We start from the raw sequence: 17,494 nt of genomic DNA on the forward strand, positions 1-17,494 counted from the left end.
GCACTTCTCTGCCATAAAGATTTGTTTTTCCCTAAATCATTAGAACATCTTCATTGGTTTCTTATTGCTGTTAGAACTCAGGCTGCATATTATTTTAAATATAATCTGTTATTCACAACAATCTGTAGCTGAATGTACAAGATCAATGAGCAAAAAAAATATTATCACTTTTATCTGGAGGGTATTGTGTTTTATGGGCCCCTAGTACAAAGTTAACCCAACGATAAGATAGCAGGACTCAAATTTGAGTAGGATCTTTTCTGTTCACTTTCTTTCTTAGCTTTTGAATGAAGCAGTAAAATCTTAAGGCCTGAACATACCTCAAGTGACATAGTGGAAGAAAACACCAGTGGTGGGAGCAGGGCAGTACAGCGGCACTGGTTATTTCATCGCTCGGACAATATGGCCACCTAATTTCTTCTTACATTAGTGAAAGTCACTCCATTTCTTTCCTGTCACCTCCCTACTTTCACATTATCTCCATGTGTCCAGTAAGATTAGAGCCAACTTTTGACCACAGTCATACTAGTTTCCATGGAATTAATTTCAACTTACATCGCTATACCGGGCTTATCCAGAAAGTTATATGCTCAGAATTAGGAGCACGTATCACGTTACTAGACTATACATGAGCACAAAAAAAGACCATGCCTTGCAATCTTTTTCAGAATATAGAATAACAGTGCTTATTATGTGAATTTACACGTGAAAACAGTGGTTAATGAGAAATTTTGAATGTGCTTGCATGTGACCTGATGGGAACAGCTTGCTGCCTAAAGCAAGAAACAGTGCTGTTTGCTTAGCAGCTTATTCTAGTAATTACCTATGAATGGAATATTTTTCGTCCATCAAAAACTGTTAGTGAATCTCCAGATATAAATGATAATACAGAGACAGAGAAACATTTTTAAATTACAAAAGCATGCTTGATTATCCCCAACAAAATATGAGATATGGTTACCATTCATTGGAAGCAAACAAAATGGACCATGGAATAATCTTAATGGACTATGTATTCAAGATTAAAATCCATTCACTTCAAATTAGAAGTGCTATAGTTGAAATAAATTCTACTGAATTTAACATTCATCTTAGAGAACCGTGCTTAACCACCAAACAATATCAGAACATGCAGATCAAATTTTACTGTGAACAATTAAAAAAAAAAATTTCCTTGTATCTTTAGGAAATGTGTACATACTGTTTTTTGGTTGTTTTTTTTTTTCTTTACATGGAAAAGAATTTAAACTTACTTTGCCATTAAATAAAAATCACTGTTGCCAGATTGGTACAAGGGAGAAGGGTCAACAGGTAGCATTTTAGTATAGGTGGGAACTTGAATTCATGCTAACATAGGGTGGGGAGTGTCGTGTATATTCCAGGAAGGTGAGTTCCAAGGGTAAGACCATTAAATTGAAGACGTTAAATAACAGACAGCGAGGGTTTAGGCTGCAGACCGTTATCTTCTAACAAACCTCAGTAAGCTTCTCATTTCCATATCTGTTTGTATGCTATTTGATGAACAGGCCAGACACCAAAAATATTACTTGTGTAAGGTCTGGGAGATCAGGCTCCAGCTGGGCTTACTGGAAACCTATGACTTGACTTTTAGAAACAGTATTTACATTGTTCTGTATATGACTCATTTTGGCCAAATCCTGAAAACATGCACCTAAGACTGCATGGATTTGAAAGGAAGTCCAGGGTGCAGAGTAGCTCTGGGACAGGCTAGGGTGAAGAACTGAGCCAGTGCAGACAGCAGTCATCAGACTTGATTAGAAGTGGACATTGTGCTGGATTTCTACAAAGACTTGCGTTCAGGGTAAGTAGGGCAATAGGTATTTTGTGAGGAAAATAACAAACCAACGATTCTCAGGGAAAATGTAGGAAGGACACAAACTTATAAATCGCCATGTGATGTGGGAGCAAACTGCTGAGAGTTAGGTTTGAGGTGTCAACAAAAATGTGTGTTCTCTCATTGCGGTTATGGTCACTGAAGCAGCTGGTTTGTTCATGCACATGCATGTGTTACGTGAATAATGTAAAGTCAGCTCAGAAAAACATTACTTTACATTGAGAATGGCTGACTACAAACAAAGGAACCACATGCAGGGTTGGTAGGAAAGAGAAATACTGTACCAATTGGCAAGGGGCATCCAGCCCATCCAGGCCAGGCTGGCCTGGCTCCCCTTTTTCCCCCTTAATTCCACGGAATCCCTGTTTGTAAAGATTAACTTGCAATGTTACTGTCAAGGAAATGCCTTCAGTATTGACTTAGCTGGAGCAAACAAATAACAATAGAGAGGCAAGAGGAGCAAGCTGACTGCTGCGGTGTGATTTCAACCTGTGGGGCACTGACTCTGGCACATCCCAAATTTGGTTCCTTTCCAGCATGTTTGGCAGAAAATAATGAAAAAAAACCAACAAACTCCACAAATTTAGCCTGAAGATCTTAAGTCTGGTGCTTTACATCAAATTAGGAGGTTGACAAACACAGTCCGCTCCAGAATTTGCCAGAACTTGAGGTAAGGCCGCATTAACAGAGGGCAACAGGTGACACAGTAGCTGGTGCTTGTTCCTCTCCCCTCATCTCTTATTCCATCAGTCTACAGCAGGACGATCGATTGTCCAATACACAAGTGAGACGTACCAACGGGCAAGGTGCATCTAATCCAGGAGCACCCTGTTCTCCTTTCTCCCCTTTAGGCCCCTTTTTGCCTTTCTTTCCCTTTTCCCCCTGTGGATACAATGGTTTGGATAAAACAAGTTTCATTCTTTTGGAAAAAAATTATAGAAAGATTGGTTTAAAAGTTTGGATTTTTCTTTTTAAGCCAATGGAGAGCTGAAAGGACACTTACCACTGTGTTCTGGTTTGGGTGGTGCATTATGTGGAAAAATAAATTATATGATCACAAGCAAGAACTGCAATCAGTCGGTATTAGTTTGCGTTGGTATTTCATATCAGTATTATGAATATTTTGAATCCTAGAACAGGGCTTGAAATCATTGATTTCTTGAGACAGAGGCAAATCTGCAAATCCCTCCAGTCCACAGTCCAAAACAAGAAGTCTCCTTTTTGTTCTAAGGGATAGTACCGAAGTACACACACACCCTAAGCTGAATTTGTCAACTTCCCTAGAAAATTTGTCACTAGTCAGAGGTAACTTTTCAAGAGCAGAGTACCTCAGCGTAGTGTCTCTAAAAATACCTGTGGCACAGATGCTTCACAGGGAGGGCTGGTCTCTGGCTAAATTCTATCAACTTCCAAGGTGTCCCGTCAAGGGTGAACTTGGCCCAGAGCATCATTTGCTGAACTGACCCTTTGCACTCTGGTAAGAAATTGCGACAAATCCTGTTCTCCGTGGTGTCCACAGAAACCCACAGACATCACTGAGGGGTCACTCCAAATACAGCATGCCCATTTCAAACCCTGTGACAGGAATCAAAACATTTGAACTGCTTGATGGAGAGGTGCTATGACACTTTCAATGATTTCATAACATCTTGGTATCATGAAGTAATCAGAAGTGATAATTAGAGTCCTTATTTAAATATTGTAACATTTAAATGTTCTTTCTACTGCAGGCAACATTTCGTCTATTTATTTTACTGAAATTCAGTCCTTTGATTCCACAGTTTTCTTTTTAAATGTAAAGCCTTCAATGCTTTAATTACTCATGGAAATGAGTTGACTCCCCTCAACAAAGCTACCTGCAAAGATTACCTCACCTTCAAGCAGTATAAGATGTTTAGAGAGTTCATTTTATAATTTATTTCACACCAGTTGATCACAATGGTAAATGAGTTTCAGGTTTGCTCTCAATTTCACAAAAATCAAAAAAAGGTTCCGTTAAAAAAAAAATGAAACAAATTGGACTAGGATTGTAAAAAATGGGATAGGAAGGATGAGTAAATCAGGAATATCACAAAGAAATGGGGAAATAGTCATAGGAAAATTAGTATGACATTGGAGAACCAGCAAGCGAGGTTGTGTGGCTATCGGGAGGATTTAATTTGTGAGGAAAAGGGTAAAAAAGACAGAGGAATTGTAAGGAATGAAGGTAAAAGGAGAAGGAAGGAATGCCCCTTTGGAAAGACAGATGGATTTTGGTGAAGCATAGTCAATAGACATTTAACTAGTTCCACACCAGTACAGAAAGACTTAAACCGTTAACAAGAGAGAAAAAACATTTTTACACAATTAAAAAATAATTAGCTATATCATATTCAAAAAAGGAAGGAAAGCACATTATTCATTTAATATCATAGCATACTTGACACATTCAAATGAAAAAATCTTTTTCATGAAGAAAACATACTGCATTCATGACATGAATTTGTATCTCTCTTCCTGTGTGCCAAAAAGTCTCGGGATAATATTTAGGAGAACAGCAACCCAAACATTACCCTTCTTTACCAAATTATAAGATTGTGAAGTAAAAAAATTCCCATGAGTCAGGAACGGTAAGTTGGCTAAGTTTTCATCTTATACCAAAACCCATGACATCATAGCACAGAAGCCCAACAGTTTCAGGGTCAAATCTCATGTTGTTTGTGCTCGACCAATACATTTGCTGTGAGTCTATGCAAGCACAAGACATAGACATACTCCAAAAATGACTCTGAAAATGGACAGTACAGTTTGGTTTCTGACTATTTTTTTGTATCTTTAGGACTTACATTTCTTTCACTCGTGGTGATACGAGTCAGCAGATAATGATTTAAACTGCCAGTTTTGCAGGGCAAAACTATGATCGTATTCATACCAATGTAGCATTCATCTGTGTAGAGAATAGTCTGGATTTCCTGAGTACTTTACTACTTTTTCCACAGGCTGAGTGCTTGTCTCTTAATCTTCACCTCCTTACCCTGAACTATAGAGATCCACAGGAGATATGGAGAATCTACATCTGATGAAGATTAAAAAAAAATTCCTTCCTGCCCTTCCTCAGTGCCTAGAGAAATACAAATCTGTGGCACTTCTGTAACACCATCAACGGTTGGAACAATCTCCAGTCCTCACATGCACAGATTTTCATCCATGCAGAGTGCAGGGGGAAAAGGACGATGCCTTCCCAGCCACTGCTGTGATACATCATACTCCTCTGTCAATGTTTATAACAAGAGACACAACTGCACATTTGGGATCAGGGCCCCTTTCCCTCCCTCCCCCCCCCAACACAATCTCTACCTTTGGTTAAAAGTTTATTCCTTTTTAAAAGGAATTTTTTTTCCTATTCATACAACTTGAAAATACCAAACCAGTTGTACAAACCTTTGTCGTGCTGAGTGCTCCCGGGCTATAATTTCATATGAGTAATTACAGCTAGAATACTTTTAAGAATTATTTTTACAGCCAAGTTAAGCAGACATTATAATGCAAACACTGACTTGCTTTCACTGTAGCTTGCTTTCACTGACAGGCTAAAATAAAAATCATCAGTCTAGGACTTATCTCAAAGTGAAGAAGTAAAGATTTATTCCCTGCCTATCATAGGATGACTATGAAAAAAATAAGTGTCACTGGTTCTTGATAGAATTATAATAACGATATATTATTTTTTCAATTGAATTTGAATTAAGGTTCTTAACTAGAAACTCACTAATCTCAGCTTGTGTGATGTCAGTCTAACTGCCAATACTGTGAGGAATATTTAAAAACACAGAAATCATGAGCTGGACCCTCAACTTGTAAACTTCCATTTTTCTCTGTTGAATGAGCGCTGTTACACCAATTTGGTCATAAATAATTAGTAATTTATGTAAGGAAAACCATCAGAACTGAAAAAATTTGTTGTAGCGAAAGCTTCTATTAACTGCATTATTTTGTGTCTTTTGAGAGTCAGCCTTCCATTTGGAAAAGGAACTGTTGGTGTAAGTCAGGTGGTTTCGGTGAAACCAGTTTACTTGCAAGAAACAAGTATTCCCTCACTTCTGGAAAAAATGTGTCAAGACTGTGCAACAGAAGTCTCTTTCACAGAGGTCTCAGCTCTATCTTCCCTGATTTTTCACCATGAAAGACCTTCCTTTGCCTTCTAATTTTCTTTGAATATTCTGAGAATTTTTAAGGCAGAGATTCCATCTCCATTTTCACTCAATAGACTTCCTGGCAATCCCCTTAATCTGAAAGCCCATAAAATAACATGGTTTCTGAAGTATCTGTCAGACTTGCTGAACACTTTATCCCACGCATTTTTTCAAGAAACAGGTTTTGCTTTTTTCTGAGTTTTTAGGGGGATGGAGAACTAGACTTCCTAGGAGATGCGTCCTGCAGCCCAAGAGAACAGGGCTACATGGGCAGCCTGAACCACAACTGAACTCCAAAAAGGACCTAACCGTGCCTTGTGGCCTGTCCTGGTTTCGGCTGGGATAGAGTTAATTTTCTTCATAGTAGCTAGCATAGTGCTGTGTTTTGGATTTAGTACTACAAGAATGTTGATAACACTCTGATGTTTTCAGCTGTTGCCAAGTAGTGCTCAGACTACTCAAGGACTTTTTGAGCTTCTTCTGCTCAGCCAGGTGCATAACAAGCTGGGAGGGAGCACAGCTAGGACAGCTAACCCAAAGTGAGCAAAGAGCTATTCCATACCATAGAACGTCATGCTCGGGGGGGCTAGTTAGTTCGTTCGTTCGGTCGGTCGGTCGCGGGCAGAGTGGTCGCAGCTCGGGCTGTGTGATCGCAGCTCAGGGGGAGTGATCGCGGCTCGGGACGGGCTGGGCACCGGTCAGCGGGTGGTGAGCAATTGCATTGTGCATCACTTGTTTTATATATATTCTGTATATTCTCTTACCATTATTATTATCACTATTGTTATTCTTCTCTCTTATTAAACTGTCTCTATCTCGTCCCACTGGTCTTACTTTTTTTCTTTTCTCCGATTCTCTCCCCCATCCCACAGAGGGAGGGGGGGGAGTGAGCGAGCGGCTGCGTGGTACTTAGTTGCCAGCCGGGTTAAACCAAGACATGGCCACACACAATTCCCTCGCCCTCTTGCAGCTGGAAGGCCTTGTGTTTGAGCTATGTAGTCAATCTCTGGGAATAATGAACCAATACCCAAAAGCAGCATGCTGGACTCTAGGACATTAAAATATTTTTAAATCCTGGTTGCAAGAATCTCAGCTGTTCCATTTTTCACTTAACATCGTATTTATATAAGCTAACTGCTTTACTGGCTTTCCAGCTTTTCTTCCAGAGATCTTCGGGTGCTCTGATGGCTGTATTTTGTCTCCCTATCTCTAACTGTACGTGGAAACACAGACTCAGAAAGTCTGGTTGGAAGGGACTTCTAGAGGCCTCCTGGTCTATTATCCCATCCTGAGCAGGACGATTCCTGACCCTAGATGAGGTCAGACCAGACCAGGTCCTGCAGCCTTCCATGGGCAGTGGTTCAGCCACCTTGCTGGGTAAACTGTCCCAGTGCCACACTGCCCTCCTAGTGAACAAGGTTTTCCTAATAGCCACTCTGAACCTCACAGGAGCAGCTTGCGTTCCTATGTTCTCCCATTTGGCATTACCCAGAGGAGTTTTGTTCCACCATCTTTGTATCTCCCCTTCAAGTAGTTTGGCCTCCTCTTTGTCAGACTAAGCCGGTCCACCTCCTTCAACCTCTGGTATCAGCTGCGTGTGCGCCAGGCCCCTGCCAGTTTGGTAGCGTTCTCCCTCTCCAATTTCTCAGGTTTTTCTTGAACCATGAGGCTCAAAATACGATCTGCAGTATTCAAGCAACCTCACCAGGTTTGCTTAGAGACAGGTAATAACTTATTTTAATCTTCTGGACACAATCCTTCTAATGTATCCCAGTATGAGAACATACTGTTAAGCTAATTCAGTTTGGCACCTATTAGCAGAAGCTGGTCATTTTGCCAGTCATCTATCAGAGCTGGCAGTTATCGCTTACACCTTTCTACTGATAACTGCTCTCAAAAAGAAAAGCTGCTCCCTTGTGACAGACAGACCTGTAGTCTTTGACAGCAAGTGAGAGCTCACCATTTGCGGTGATGACTCTCCCAGGTCAAACACTGCCTTTACAATATTCACCATATAATTAAGCACCAGTTGTTCTGCAAAATCAGTACCTTACCAGTAATCTCTGAGCTCAAAATAACAAGGGACAGAAGGGAAGGATACATTTCATAGTACCTTCAGCAATGCATTCTTAGGAAGTGTTTTGCCTGATAGTATTGAGAAAAGGAGATGAACACAAATGGCCATGGTGACTTTTTAACTCTTCTTCTTGTTTGAGATACTGTGATGGGAAGTGAACCTAGTATAACCCTGTACATGTCAGCTAGGCAAAAAACTAGAAAAATCACCCACTGTGTGTATGGACTTTTATGTTAAGTGGCTTGGTGTGAGTGTTAATTCGGCAGTTTTAGCAACTAGGCTCTATGTTGGTTAGAAATAGGGGACATTTGCTCATGAGCTTTCTCTGCACGCATTTAGTCTTAAATTGCTTTTTACTAAACATATTTCCAAGTCACTGTGTTTGGACAGTGAAAATGAAGTTAGGCTGTTTCTGTTAACTTCACTGTCTAGTTGGTTTACCAGAATGATAGAATATATGATTTAATTTCAATCCACAAGTATCACAAAGTGCTTAATTGTAAGTAAGACATTGCCAAAAATAAAAAAAATAAAAAAAGGACAGTCTCTGTCCTTTTCCATTTGGTGTGGGACAGGAGTGTGTACAGATATGGTACACTAAGATCAACAGTTATACTTCAAATACTGCCAAGGAACAGGGCTGGGGTCTTTAGTATAAAATTACTAACACAATGACACGTTTCAGTGATGTCTGCATTAAAAATTTCAGGCTGACAAGGATTTTCAACAAGTGTAGGATGGATTGGAGAAAATGAGCCTAAAAACAAGCTGTGCTTTGGGACATGTTGATATTACCAGTCATGTGCATAAGTTTTCGTGGCTTTTCATGATTTTGCTTAGCATGTATCTGTGACCTGCCTTTTGGCACACAGTAAAAACAAAGATATGTTTAACGGGACAATTTATAGCATAAAGACAGCAGAACTGACTAGGCTGAGGAATCAAGCAACAGTTAATAACACTGTGGTCACCTTTTCTCCCTTTTCTCCTATATCACCCTTTTCTCCTCGAGGACCAGGGAAACCCTATAAAAACAAAACGGAAAAAGATAGGTCGACTTTCATTCACATGCAGGTTAAGGTTTCAAACACTCCTGGAAAACATAAAGAAGATGATTTCACTACATGCTTTGCATGTAAATGTGAGTTATGTGTGCACACATGCACGTACATGAGAGCATGTGAGACCAGTAAGTCATAGTGTTTGGTAGAGTCATTTTGCCAGCAGTGGAAAGAAATTGTATCACTCAAAATGGCCATAGTCCATAGGTTCTGGAAAAGACTCCTTTGAGTTAGGGATTTTAGCATAGGAGTAGAGGAAAAGGCTTACAAGTAAGCTTTTTAGCATGCCAAAGCAAGGGCCTATATTTTGAAACGTATCCCTTAAAGGTTATGGAATTATTCTTTTTAATTAGGATAAATTTACTTAACCAAATGTTAGTGACTCCTTGTTCTATGACTGAGTCACAAGCCTGAATATTTTCTTACGAAGCACAGATTTTCAGCCTATTGACTTAGAATCATAGAATCATAGAACGTTTTGGGCTGGAAGGCACCCCTAGAGGTCATCTAGTCCAACCCCCCTGCAGTGAGCAGGGACACCACTAACTACATCAGGTTGCTCAGAGCCCCATCCAACCTGGCCTTGAATGCTTCCAGGGATGGGGCCTCCACCACCTCTCTGGGCAACCTGTTCCAGTGTTTCATCACCCTCATTGTAAAGAATTTCTTCCTTATATCTAGTCTAAACCTACCCTGGTTTAGTTTAAAACCATTACCCCTTGTCCTGTCACAGCTGGCCCTACTAAAAAGATTTTCCCCATCTTTCCTATAGGCCCCCTTTAGGTATTGAAAGGCCGCAATCAGGTCTCCCCGCAGCCTTCTCTTCTCCAGGCTGAACAAGCCCAACTCCCTCAGCCTGTCCTCATAGGAGAGGTGCTCCAGCCCTCGGATCATTTTTGTAGCCCTCTTCCAAAGGACCAACTACTTATATTACAAAGCACTATATCTGGGGGGGTGTGACACACTATATCTGTCGATAAGGGCTGTATATTGCATAATTTTTGTCCTCTTTATCATAGAGAAAGGTAAAAATGCAGCATTTGGCACACACTCTGTATGTACTGCATGCACACTAAATGGAAACAAAGGTGTTACACTCAGTATGCTATTTCTTGAAAGACGCTTACCTACCATTAAGAGTGTATTGGTCATACATATTACTTACATCAAGGCCAGGCTCGCCATCTTTGCCCTGCCGAAGAACCATATAAAGTACATTAGCATCCCTAAGCTGTGATGCCAAGGGCCGCCTTGAAGCCAGACTTCCGCGCTCCCTCTATGCAGCGGTACCCCGTGTTGCTAAGTCTGTACACACAGCTTTGTCGTTAGTGAAGGATGTTTCTGTCAGTGTTTAACATTGCCAGGAACTGATAACTTGACTGTAAAATTTTTCGTGACTAAAATTTGGTTTGCACACAGATTCAAGGAGCAAGCTTAAAAATACGGAAAAGCTTATCATTTTTCATTTTTAGTTCACAGGGAGGGAAAACAGAAATTGGATTATTTTTTATTTAACTCACAAAAGTGACCCTCAGCTAAACATGCACTGCAAGCTAATGTAACACTCCACGGAGCCTGAAAACTCTCAAGTCATTGACTCCTGATCCAGTTAAATGGATCCAATTAAACCACGAGTCTGTATTCCAGCTTAAATTAATTACTCAAACAGATTAGACTGGAGAGGGCATGGAAACATTGCAAGTCTCTCGCAGAGGCTGGCTGTGCTTGGCCAAGCACATTTACATGGCTTTTCTTGTGTCACAGTACCGAACAGGCATCTATATTTGTACCTGGTCATCAGCAAAGTAAGCAGAGTAAGTCAACTGATTTTATTGGGGCTATCCTCGTTGTGCCAAAGGAAGTTCTCACTCATATTTTAGAAATGGATAATATCATTGAAATGGTTCATTTAAAGCATATAGTCTCCACCTAGGAACGATCAACAATGAACTTCTCAAACTGCTTCTGAGCATGTGGCACAGAAATGAAAACAAAACTGGGCTCTGAAGTGTAAAACATAACAAAAATACAATGGCGAAGTAGCCTCGCAGCATGGAAATCCAAGCAGCTTATTGACATTAAGAAAATCACAGCTTTCCACAGTTCATCCCAAACTCCTGCCACTCTTGCATGGTCCCCAGACAGCTGATGGCCGCAGGCTGCAGGAACAGAAGTGCCTGCATTCTGGATTTCCTCTCTCTTGCTGGTTGATGTCAGGTCCGTTTCGTTACTTTTGCATGACCATGTGCATGGGTAGGAATCTAAGTCTGCGATACAGATTGATGACCTTGCACTGTCAGAGATTATTATCTATCTTTACCTTTTCCAACTCATTGTATTGCTAGGTGAAAAGCAGTCATAAAGCACACAAAGTCTAATCAAGGAGTGATGAAAAGCACAACGTGTACAAACTACGTCCAACTTACAGGCAAGCCATATGGTCCTCTGGGTCCAGGGTCACCTACAGTTCCCTTTTCACCCTAAGAAAAGATTACAGAACAAGCAAACAAAAACATTGTCTACCTTAGATAGAAATTATCTCTACCAAGTGCTTTAGGTTAAAATTTATGCATTCCTACATCTTTTGAGTGAAAAATATGCAAGCTCATTTTTTTTTTTTTAAATGATTAAAGGGGCAAAGAGAAAGTGCATATTACTTTCTAGGCAAAATGACTTTTCAGGCATATATTACATTTGCTTTTAAACCCATTGGTAACCGAAAACATTTTTCAGACTGAACTTGCACCGATTTCAATTTTAAGCTTGTAACAGCTGCAACATCGTGCTCAGTAAAAATCCGACGTTGTAATGAAAACTGAGGATATACAGCATCAAGCTCCAGCACAGCAGCTGAGATGCAACACAGTGACAAGCAAAAATAATGTGTCAATCAAAGCTTGTATTTAAGCAAGCAATGCTCTTAACAGTGACATTGTGAAGATTATCCCATGCACTGTACTGTGTTGCTAACTGCCCCATTGGAGTCTAGATTAGTGATGTAAATACCCTGGTTTATTAAATCAAAACCATACTAATGCGCAAGACAAACAAGTACAGAGATTGCTCTGGAAGTTTGATCTCATTCTGCACTAAAATCCACGGAAAAATTACCAGTTTCCAGAGGGATGCTACCAAAATAATTTTGCAAGCTTAGCAAGAGGAAACTCTTCCAAATGCAATGAAATTTCAAGGTAACAAATTTCAGGCTGACAGCAGTAATCATCTTTGCTCTCCAATTGTTCTTCATCAAGACTGATAAGGAGTTAAGCTTCCCAAGTCAGCCACCGTTAGCCCGCGTAACTGCGAGCACAGCCCTCTCTGAGCTTGTTAGGAAGGCAGGGCTGGTAAGTAGGTATGGGCAGCAGTCTTGTTTCAGACTGTGGTGCTCTTTCTTCTGAATAAAGTCCAGCAGAAAAGCCATCCTTATTTGAGAAAACTAAATTGCTCCAAGTGTTGATGACATCAAAAAACCAAAAAAGTCCTGACCACCTCCAGTTTTCAAAGCTCCTACTCTGGATCTATTATGTAGGGTTAATTTGGGTCTGTTCTTCACCTCCTTTCCTTAACATAACCTAATGCAAGGCTTCATGCAAATCTCCTGGCATACAGAAGTGCTGTGTTTCATCCTAGCAATTGCTGCAATTAAGCTCTTGAGATAATTCTGTGTACAAGATCCTCTCAAAATCTGGATTATTTACAACTCATTATTCATTCATTACTCTATTATTAAAAGCACAAAACACAGATGTAATGCATGCCTACTTAACAGCAGTGATCATTGGCACAGCCAAGTCCCTCGGCACAGTTCTGAAAATGGGCTGCTAAGTCTCAATTTTATTGACTGCATAATACAAAAAAGCAGGCACCAGAATAAACTGAGTCTGAACTTGTTGAACAATCACAGCACTAAGGAGTTTGTCAGAATAACTGATATTTGATCTGGTTTAGATACTTCATATTTTTACAGAGATGGACGCTGTCTATACTCACTTTAGGCTGGTGGTGATTAGATGTGTAATGGCTGATCTTTCTGGATTCTGTTACCTGTTAATCTCCAGCCATTTCTGAGCAGCACTTAGGCTGGATGTCCTTGCAGAACAATATGAAGTATTGGGAAATTAACAGCTGATTTTCAAAATGGTAAATCCCTTGCAGCTTTAAAACTTTCTGCTGAGAAGAAACTAATGTGCTGACCTACGTGTATAACAGCGACAAAACCGTTTGATCAATATTTGAAATATGTCAGGACTCGTCGAGTATCTTTTTTCAAAATCCTCAACAGCAAAGACAACTGTACGAAATCCTCTCAAGATAGGCCTATAACGTCACTAAACATCTGGTAGACATAAAGATACTGAATGTACCAGTCTAGGAAATAATCTGTTACGTAGGAACAGAGAAAGGGATTTCACAATTTTTTGCCTCCGATACAAAGCACATGCTGAAATGTGTTTGGAATATCAGATGAGGTCCTGAACGTTTATGGCTTGCATAAGATTGATGGACTGTCATGGGCATACTGCCCTTAGCCATCACGATAAAGCATTTCTTTCAGGGAAATAGACATTTGCAAACTTCAGGAGGGTTTTTAATATCTTTTTGTAAGACAATTCACCAGTTCCCAAAGAACAGAAACCATAGCCTTTGGTTTTGCCTCTTATTTCACTTCAGTCTCCTGACTCATGGGTGAATATGAACTACCATTTGTGTGAGTAAAGCTGCATAATTGGTGTCTCCATTAAGATAGAAACGGAGATTTCATAACACTATCACGGTGACAAACATTTTAACGACATTAAAGAGAAGGCACTTCCCCTCCCAGTATAGAACGTGTGTAGTGATGACAGTGTTGCACATGCTGTGCATCTGAGAGCCAAACCCAAGCTCAAACCCAGGTCTTTGCCATCAAGATAAGAGCTTCAGGAATTTAACATTTCATTAATTTCATTAATTTTGTCTTTCACTTCTTTTATATGGACATATATTATAAATTGTCATTTAAGATGTTTATCTGTTTACCAACATTCTCTATTTTTTCTCAATATATAAGTGAGATTAATGGGTACACAGCCAGATTCAGAGGCCTATTACGATCAACTACTCCATTTAATGAAGATGGTCTCTGTAAAAGCTCTCTAAGCACCTAGCAATATGGTATTTTCAACAGCCAAATGATTTATTAAGGACTGTAAGACACTAGCCTAATAAATGATATTAATTCACCCTATTAATTACCACTTCTGTTTCTACCAAAAGAAATGCACAGTATTGGAATGTTCACCAGTATCACACTTCAGGAATTGTTAAAATCTGTGTGAGCTTTTAATAATCAATGAGCAGTTTAAAGCTTAGAGAGAAAATTACATGGTTAAGCTCACACAGAGGGGTAATAGCACATTTGTTCTAAAATTCGTGTTTTCCTATTTTCTAGTGACATGCACTATTTTCCTAGTCTACTTGCTCACCATCTAAATACATTTGGTATAAAGACTGTCTGATGTCTTCTATTTTAATTAAATAGCTAAATTGGAAACAAACCAACCAACCCAAATTTGCACAACAGTCCATTCTACCTAAGAAGAGTAACTCAGCGTTGCCTCAAATGCAGCCTATGCAATGATGAATCCATGATTTCTATAGAAGAAATCACTAGGCTTCAGTTTGATTTTACTTGCTTTCCTTAACTTTAAGGATGCATACAGTGACCAGCATTTTATATGTATTGTCTTAAAGTGAAATTGTCTTTCCAAATTTTAAATAATGTGAATTTAAGAACATGGTTATGTTTCACGTTAGGAATCCCTAATGCCCTTCTAGGTTAATATTGGCCCAAGGTTTTTCTTATCAGCATGGACAAAATATGATCCTGTCTAGTGATAGCGAGCAGTGGCACTATGCACCATTTTTAATTAAAAGGCAAAGTCTGAAATCTGCAGGCAAAACTGTTTTCCTCCCGCTTTCACAAAAACAAGTTAAACAGTTGCAAATGCGAGTTGTAAAACTTCACTAAAAATACATGATTTGTTATTTTTTAGATAACAAGATATATATCAACAGCAGGCACCTGTTAGATAACTATGCTACAAACAACTTCTCCTCCCAAAGAGTATTGAATAATTCAATGAATAACTACAGCAATATTCTTGCTAGTCTATTGCTTGGGAAAAAACCCCCCACCTTTCTTGTGAACTTCCTCCCATTCATTTAGCCACATAGAAAATGGTGGCTGTGCAGGAATTTCTTGCACACCTTAGGTTCTGTATTTCTGCAAACCTGTTCCTCTGTGCTCATGCAATTGTTGAACCAATTTACATTGCAACAACTCCTATCCCCTTTGTACCTACTACCTACTACTTGTCAACAGGCATGGTAGGGCTGATTCTAGATCCAGCTGTATGACTTGCTATTATTCTTGGATACTTTCATAAGAAAAAGGAATTATTGTTGTCTTCCATACATCAGAAGAATAGTTTATATTATAGCACATAGTTTTCAAAAGAAATTTCAACTGGTAGTACATACGCATACCCTTCAAGATAAAAGCCCACAATGCAAGAATAAAATGTACAGTATTTATATATATGCTTCTACATGTGTACCTCAGCTAAATTATTTCCTGAAGTTCAGAAGATGATGCTCAACTACCTTTTCACAGAGCTGATTGAAAAAAGGTAAGTCCTTTTTTCAAGTCAAAAGACTTGAATCCATAATACCCTAGGAAAAAAAAAAATACTCAAGTCCTTCAGAGAGTTAACTAGCCTGAGTGGTAACTACAGTCTACTGTTCCTATTTTGGAATATGCTGCATGTCTTGTATTTATTTTTCACCATATAGCTCTGTAAAAATGAATCATCGTCTCAGATATTCTGCTGTTAAAACTAACTGGACCTGTGCCATATGGCTGCATCATTAATATAGCAAGTTGGAAGTTATTTTAGCACAGCTATTTTGTTGAAGTGAGAAATTTAAAGAGACATAATTCTGGTCTGGCAGCTCCTTGGAGGTTTTAGTTAGTATAAGGTATCACCTTTTGTTTTGTTGTACAAGTTGATGGTTGCATTGTTAAAGATGACAGGCTCACAGTTGAAGATAAAGGTCCCTATCCTATTCCCATTGGAGAAAATTTACTGTGAATAATTCAAATTAAATAGGAGGGCTCCTATCTTCCTATCTATCTGGATCAGCCCAGGCAGGACAAGATGTAAAGAATGTGCTCTACACTGCAGCTGGGGAGAATGGCCCTACATGGAGCCTTTGGCAGAAAGCACCAGGGGAGACTCGAGGCTGACCCCTAGGGTTCTGGAGTCGAGGATACAGAGGATCCGAGGCCCGCTATACTCCAACTGAAAAAGAGATATTAGCAGCATATGAATGGGTTCGAGCTGCTTCAGTAGTGATTGGTACTGAAGCACAGCTCGTCCTGGCCCCCCGACTGCCGGTGCTGGGCTGGACGTTCAAAGGGAGAGTCCCCTCTGCACATCATGCAACTGATGCTACATGGAGTAAGTGGGTTGCACTGTTCAGACTCAAATAGGGGCTCAAATAGGAAACCCCAGTTGCCCTGGAATCTTGGAAGTGATCATGGACCGGCCAGAAGGCAAAGATTTTGGAATATCAGCAGAGGAGGAGGTGGTGTGTGCTGAAGAAGCCCCACTGTATAATAAACTGCCAGAAAATGAGAAGCAATGTCCCCTGTTCACTGGTGGGTCCTGTCGTCTTGTGTGAAAGCATTGGAGGTGGAAAGCTGCTGTATGGAGTCCTATTAGACAAGTTTCAGAGACTGCTGAAGGAGAAGGTGAATCAAGTCAGTTTGCAGAGCTGAAAGCCATCCAGCTGGCTTTGGATATAGCTGAAAGAGAAAAATGGCCAGTGCTCTATCTCTGTACTGACTCACGGATGGTGGCAAATGCCCTGTAGGGGTGGTTGCAGCAATGGAAGCAGAGCAACGGGCAGCGCAGAGGCAAACCCATTTGGGCGGCCGCATTGTGGCAAGATATTGCTGCCCGGGTAGAGAACTTGGTTGTAAAGGTACGTCACGTAGATGCTCACGTACCCAAGAGTTGGGCCACTGAAGACCATCAAAACAACTAGCAGGCGGATCAGGCTGCTAAGAATGAAGTGGCTCAGGTAGATCTGGACTGGCAACATAAGGGTGAAGTGTTTCTGGCTCGGTGGGCCCATGACACCTCAGGTCATCGAGGAAGAGATGCAACATACAGATGGGCTCGTGATCGAGTGGACTTAACTATGGACGCTATTGCACAGGTTATCCATGAATGTGAAACATGTGCTGTGATCAAACAAGCCAAGCGGTTAAAGCCTCTCTGGT

At 40.2% G+C, this 17,494-nt stretch overlaps 1 protein-coding gene across 1 annotated transcript in view; it reads right to left on the reverse strand.

Annotated features, from left to right (window-relative positions):
• The window catches only part of COL25A1 (collagen type XXV alpha 1 chain), a gene marked incomplete at its 5' end in the record, with an annotated part of 325,700 nt that overhangs the window by 2,105 nt on the left and 306,101 nt on the right, over positions 1 to 17,494 (reverse strand). The window contains 3 exons of the mRNA XM_035888891.1: positions 2,140 to 2,217; positions 9,076 to 9,129; positions 11,592 to 11,645. Coding sequence (XP_035744784.1) covers positions 2,140 to 2,217; positions 9,076 to 9,129; positions 11,592 to 11,645 — 186 coding nt within the window. The remainder of the gene's footprint in view (positions 1 to 2,139; positions 2,218 to 9,075; positions 9,130 to 11,591; positions 11,646 to 17,494) is intronic.

Source organism: Egretta garzetta, unplaced genomic scaffold, assembly GCF_000687185.1.
Source record: "Egretta garzetta isolate BGI_Z169 unplaced genomic scaffold, ASM68718v1 scaffold41, whole genome shotgun sequence".
Lineage (NCBI taxonomy): Eukaryota > Metazoa > Chordata > Aves > Pelecaniformes > Ardeidae > Egretta > Egretta garzetta.